This window comes from Brassica oleracea, chromosome C7, assembly GCF_000695525.1.
Source record: "Brassica oleracea var. oleracea cultivar TO1000 chromosome C7, BOL, whole genome shotgun sequence".
Taxonomy (NCBI): domain Eukaryota; kingdom Viridiplantae; phylum Streptophyta; class Magnoliopsida; order Brassicales; family Brassicaceae; genus Brassica; species Brassica oleracea.
This window is the reverse complement of record NC_027754.1, coordinates 18871235-18876615: the sequence shown is the minus strand read 5'-3', so window position 1 is coordinate 18876615 and position 5381 is coordinate 18871235. Positions and strand designations below refer to the sequence as shown.

General features: G+C 39.7%; 2 protein-coding genes across 3 annotated transcripts; one reads left to right on the top strand and one right to left on the bottom strand.

Moving 5' to 3' along the window:
* Positions 1-1615: 1615 nt before the first annotated feature.
* Positions 1616-2900, top strand: LOC106304777 (putative clathrin assembly protein At1g25240). The gene has a single exon (XM_013741168.1). The coding sequence runs from the start codon at positions 1649-1651 to the stop codon at positions 2792-2794; it is 1146 nt and encodes a 381-aa protein (XP_013596622.1). The 5' UTR covers positions 1616-1648; the 3' UTR covers positions 2795-2900.
* A 350-nt stretch (positions 2901-3250) lies between these two features.
* LOC106304669 (mRNA turnover protein 4 homolog) lies at positions 3251-4897 on the bottom strand. Of its 2 annotated transcripts, none has more exons than XM_013741063.1 (8): positions 4817-4897; positions 4441-4606; positions 4270-4360; positions 4116-4174; positions 3968-4028; positions 3784-3874; positions 3636-3712; positions 3251-3547 (listed from the first exon to the last, which is right to left on the bottom strand). In XM_013741063.1, the coding sequence occupies exons 1-8, from the start codon at positions 4842-4844 to the stop codon at positions 3431-3433; spliced, it is 690 nt and encodes a 229-aa protein (XP_013596517.1). In that variant the 5' UTR covers positions 4845-4897; the 3' UTR covers positions 3251-3430. The 2 variants fall into 2 exon arrangements, with proteins under 2 accessions (XP_013596517.1, XP_013596518.1); XM_013741064.1 differs by having other exon boundaries at positions 3636-3682.
* Positions 4898-5381: the final 484 nt, after the last annotated feature.

Genomic DNA, 5381 nt, shown 5'->3' with positions numbered 1-5381 from the left:
TGATGGTGATGAGCCCGATGAATCCACCGGTAAATGAACAAAAGATAGACTCTTCGACAAAGAGAGATAATCACGTAAAAGCAATTCAGTTTCTGTAAAACTCTTGATGAATCCATCAAAAAATTTCAGGAAAATAGCCAAAAAGACCAAGATCCCCCATTGATTATTAGGCTGTGAAACTGGGCTGAAGTTAATGGCAGATGGGCTTATCAAGCTCACTAGCAAATTTTTTTGGCCCAACTCCGCGAGAGTGACAACAGTAGTGGCATCGCCAGTGAAGAAGATACGCAGCAGAATGAGCACGATGGCCGGCGGAAAGACGGGTTGAGTCCAGTGAGGGGAGCAAAGCTGATACCATCCTCCAGTTCGGTGGATACGAGCTAAAGCGATGTTGAGGAGGTCGTCTGACGCTAAGGCTTTCTCGGTGAGAAAAGCGGAGCTGCAACGAGAGACCATAGGTTTCAAGCGGCGAGTACGGCGGCGGATCTGACTTGAGAAGCCCATATCCGTAGGAACAATCGCTGCTCACCCCAGCTAGAGGTAGAAACTCGCAGATCTGAGAGTCAGCGATGGTGAGGAGCGGAAATGATGAAGCACGGCGTTTGCAGTTGGTGAAAAACACGGCGGATGAAGTGGAATGGAGAGCCCCCCAAGAAGATTCGGATGCGGTGAAGCCCGGTCCATAAATGAAAGGCCAACCGCTTTGACTCTCGACGGAAAGCCTTCTCCGGAAAAATCTGTCAACGAAAGCTTTGGCGGTGACTGAAACGACGAAAAAATCTGAGGAAATGCAAGAGAGACAAGGACGGGAGCAAGAGAGAGAGAGGAGCTCGACGCCGGCGTCAAGAAATGGTGGTTTCAAGGACACCTCGATTCTCGTGTCTGAGAGGATTTTAGGGCGAACTTTTTTGGAATAGGCACTTAGAGCAACTCCAAAGGGGTATCTAACCTACTTCCAACCAAGTATCCATCTAATTAATTGTGTTTTAATTAAATCAAAAACATAAAAACTACTTAGAAGTGTCTCTAAGTTTAGATGTTTTGGAAGTGTATCTAAAAGAAACGTGTCAATCAATTGGTGAGTGTATAAAGAAAAGGGAAAAAAAATTTGGTCGACCTCTGTCTTCTGAGTAACTTTTTTTTTTGAAATTTAGAACCTTTAGTAGGTTCTACCATTAGAAGAGTTAAAATTAACCAAGTATCTAAAATTTTGATTTGATTAATTTCAATTAAAAAATTGATTTAGAACTCAAACACCATATCTATGGCTGGAGATGGTCTTACTTATACAGCCGTATTTGATGCGTATTGGCGTTAAAAATATCTTCTACTTATTTTCTAATTCTTGCACGTTGACTGTCTCACTCAAGATTGTGGTTCTTCATTATAGTATAATCATATGATCAAATATAGTAAGGTGATTAAAACCGTGTCCTAAGGCCGACGTGCAAGAAACTAAGCAAAAACGTGTAGCGGATTACACGTGCCAGCTTATATTTCTATACTTGTTTTCAATTAAAAATAAACGAAAAACCCGTTACAACGGTCAAAAGCAAGGGTGGCAAAAAAAATAAAATCTAAAATAGAGACAAAGCTAACGTTTGATGGTGTAAGAGAAAGAGAAGAAAAGAGGAGGAGGAGGAGGGTGATGATGAAGCTATGGAAACGAGCTTCCGGTGCTCTCAAAGACCGGAAAAGCTTGTTCTCCATCAGCTTCTCCCGGAGAACCTCCGTCCGTAACCCTGACCTTGACTCAGCCATCATCCACGCAACCTCTCACGACGACTCATCCGTCGACTACCACCATGCTCACCGTGTCTACAAATGGATCCGCTCCTCTCCAGCAAACCTCAAGCCTCTTGTCCACTCGCTTTCCTCACGTGTTAACCGGACAAGAAGCTGGATCGTTGCCTTGAAAGCCCTAATGCTCGTCCACGGTGTCCTTTGCTGCAAAGTCCCGTCCCTACAAGAGATGCGTCGCCTCCCTTTCGACCTCTCTGACTTCTCGGACGGTCATTCACGTCCCAGCAAGACTTGGGGCTTCAACGCATTAATACGAGCCTACTTCTCGTTTCTTGACCAGTACTCTTTCTTTTTATCCGACCAAATCCGTTCCCGGACTAGAAAACCTCAGGTAGATTCTGTTAACCAAGAGCTCGAAAGCATCGAGAAGCTTCAGTCTCTTCTCCATACGCTTCTCCAAATACGTCCAATGGCTGACAACATGAAGAAGACGCTTATTCTTGAAGCTATGGACTGCGTAGTGATTGAGATCTTCGACATATATGGTAAAATCTGTAGCGGTATAGCCAAACTACTAATTAAAATCAGTCCAGCTGCTGGAAAAGCAGAAGCTGTGATGGCTCTTAAGATTGTAAAGAAGGCTACATCTCAAGGAGAAGACCTAGCTCTCTACTTTGAGTTTTGCAAAAAGTTTGGGGTCTCAAACGCGCATGAAGTCCCAAAGTTTGTCAGAATTCCACAAGAAAACATTGAAGCAATGGAGAAAGCCATTAAAGGAGTTGAACAGAAAGAGGAGACAAGAGAGGATCACGAGGAGGAAGTAGTGGAAGAAAAGAGTATCATATTAGTAGCTGAGAGGCCTCAGTTGAAGACAATCATAACCGATAAATGGGAGGTTTTTGAAGACGACTATAGTTTCACATGTAAGGATAATATTAAAGAAACTGATCAACCTAGAAACTACAACGTGGATCCCAGTTTGTTGCCTCTTATAGTTATCGATGAGCCAATTTACTTGACTCACACGTTACCTGATTTGATTACCTTCTAATTGCAACTTGATCAGGTTCTTTTTTTTTTTAAATTACTTTGTTTTTCTTCTGTATTTTCTTCCTTTTTGTTGAATATGCGGATGATAATTAATAAACGTTAGATATTATCTCAAAATTTCCAAATTTATTCAGCAATAAAAAGGTTTTTAAGATTTAGCTTATGCAGACTTAATCGTTTGTGACCGTCTTAAACCCGATCAATTGTTTTTGTAACAGACTTTTAATGTACAGTGTACCAAAAAGTAATAATAGATTTACTAACATCTGTGTTTGAAAAAAAAGATTCGCTAACATCTATAACATGTTGTTAGAACGTCAAAGCGATAGCAGACTTGAGCAAAGTTTGCTCCAAGTCTACACTAGTCATATTAGACCTTTAACTTCTAAATAATGTCTTTAAATTTATAGTAGACTTGCTTTAAATACGGTAGAATGGATCAAGAAGAAAAACTTGCAAGGACCAAGCAGTAGACGAGATTGACATTTTTGTAATGCCAGGATTAAGATGTGTTTCAGTAAAAGATTGGGCGATAATTTGATATTCTACAAACACTAAAAGCAACAAAACTTTGACCCAAAGTGAAAACCCAAAACCACAGAGAACAAGCAGAGTTGATCAAAATCTTGGTTTTTTTTTAGGAAGTTTCAACGTCTGAGAGATCCAAACGTTCTCGGTAAAGCTCAAAGTCACAAGGGCTCCACCTGCAGACTAAGTTGAGTTTGAACGTAGCCAACTTGATTCCCAACAGACGCTGCAATTATTATATAAACAAAGTATATGAGCAAATTTTATGAAAACAAACAAAAGGAAATGATTTTAAAATACAAATTTTTATTTACCAAAATGCGGGAAGATTCTGGCGAAAGAGGCTTTCCTTCTTCACAAACTACAAAGTCGGATAGTAACTCAACCGTACCTAGATAATGTATCTTTCAAACTATTATGTATAGAAGAGAGAGGGAGACTAAAAGTGGCAAGATTACAAACCTTTGTTGAGACGAACAGGCATACCCTGCTTCCTTAGAAACGGTTCCATCTCATGTGTGAACTGTTCTAGAGGACCTTCCTTCAGTTCAACCTGACCAATCAATTGTACTAAAACACCAGTCAAGCTTGTTTGTTTATCTAGAGACAACAATAAATAAAATTGGCACTAGTTGTAATCACAAACCGTTTCTACTGCAGTGCTACCAGTCCTTGAAAAGTCAGAATCCTTGTAAGCGTTAAATAAGCTACAAAGATAACCAGAAGAGATGGATACAGTGTAAGCCCTTCAACTTGTTTCTCTGGTATGAGGGCTTCAGAGAGAAAGATGATACCTTTCGACCTCTTCCTTTGGCATATCCGTAACAAGAAGTCCAGCATCACCATGAAGCAGCTGAAAAAAACATTCCACAACATATGTAAAAATAACAAAAAATAAAAGACCAAGTAATATAAAACAACTACTGTCAAAAAGAAGGGTACACAAACCTTGGAGGCTTTAAAGATGCCAGGACGGATTTCATCAGAAGCCGAACGACCGAGAGCAACCTGCATGACTTTGTTCGAACCAAGGAAGAACCTGAACCAAATGATATATAATCACAGTTACATTTAAACAACACCCATCTATTCATTGACTACAAAAACAAAGAGACTGACCTTCCATTGTGCCTAAACTGTTGTCTGAACTCCTTGAATTTGATGTTTCTCATGTTTTCAAAGGAGAAAACATAGACAGACGAATATTTCTCGACAGCCTCTCTGATTCCATTTACAATACACTCCTTGTGCTCCCTTCCTTTCTTCTTTGTCTTAGACAAAGTAACTGCACCAACAACAAAAACAAAACTTATGAACCATTCATCACTTGATTCCACCATATAAGCAAAGATTTAGGTTTTCCAGAAAAGGGTTCCTCTAAGAACCTTAGAAAACCTAAACCCTTGACGGCGGCTACAAAACTCACAACTCCCCAGCTCAGTATCGTTTTCAGACAACAGAACCATGACAGAATCAAGGAAGAAAGAGTTCTGACCTGGCCTGTCCCGCTTTGATTTAGGCATATCTTCTAGGGTTTCAGATGGGAGTTGCTCCTTTAAGCTTTTGGTTCTTTCACTTTTCTTCAGACAAAACAGAAACCCTTGTTTCCTCCTCATGTTTTAATTCGGATCCCTAACTCAACCCGACCCGGATACGGCCCATTTACATAAATATGACCCATTGTGTGTTCGGCTTTTTGATTTTGGATTTTGTATTTCCTCAAATTTAAAGACGAGAAACAGAATAAAATGTTAAACATTCTTCTTCAAGACCTTCTTGTCGGTTCAGAAGGATACAGAAGTGAATCTATAGTATTAAAACAGAAACATTATAATTTGGGCAAATCTCCAAAATAGCACATTTCTAAGTTTATATCATAAAAATTTTAATTTTTTTATTTTTCAAAATTTGAAATCTTATCCCCAAAACCTCATTTCTCAACTCTAGATCCTAAACCTTAAACTCTAGACCCTAAACCTTAAACTCTAAACCCTAAACCCTAAATCCTAAACCCTAAACCCTAAACTCTAAACCCTAAACCCCAAACCCTAAACCCTAAA

What these genes read in the sequence shown, in the direction of transcription:
- LOC106304777 (XM_013741168.1), top strand. Translation starts at nt 1,649, where the DNA reads ATGATGAAGCTATGGAAACGAGCTTCCGGTGCTCTCAAAGACCGGAAA.
- LOC106304669 (XM_013741063.1), bottom strand. Translation starts at nt 4,844, where the DNA reads ATGCCTAAATCAAAGCGGGACAGGCCAG. An exon ending in GCCTGTTCGTCTCAACAAAG is followed by an intron (nt 3,713 to 3,783) that starts GTTTGTAATCTT and finishes TACATTATCTAG; the next exon opens with GTACGGTTGAGTTACTATCC. An exon ending in CAGAATCTTCCCGCATTTTG is followed by an intron (nt 3,548 to 3,635) that starts GTAAATAAAAAT and finishes TAATAATTGCAG; the next exon opens with CGTCTGTTGGGAATCAAGTT.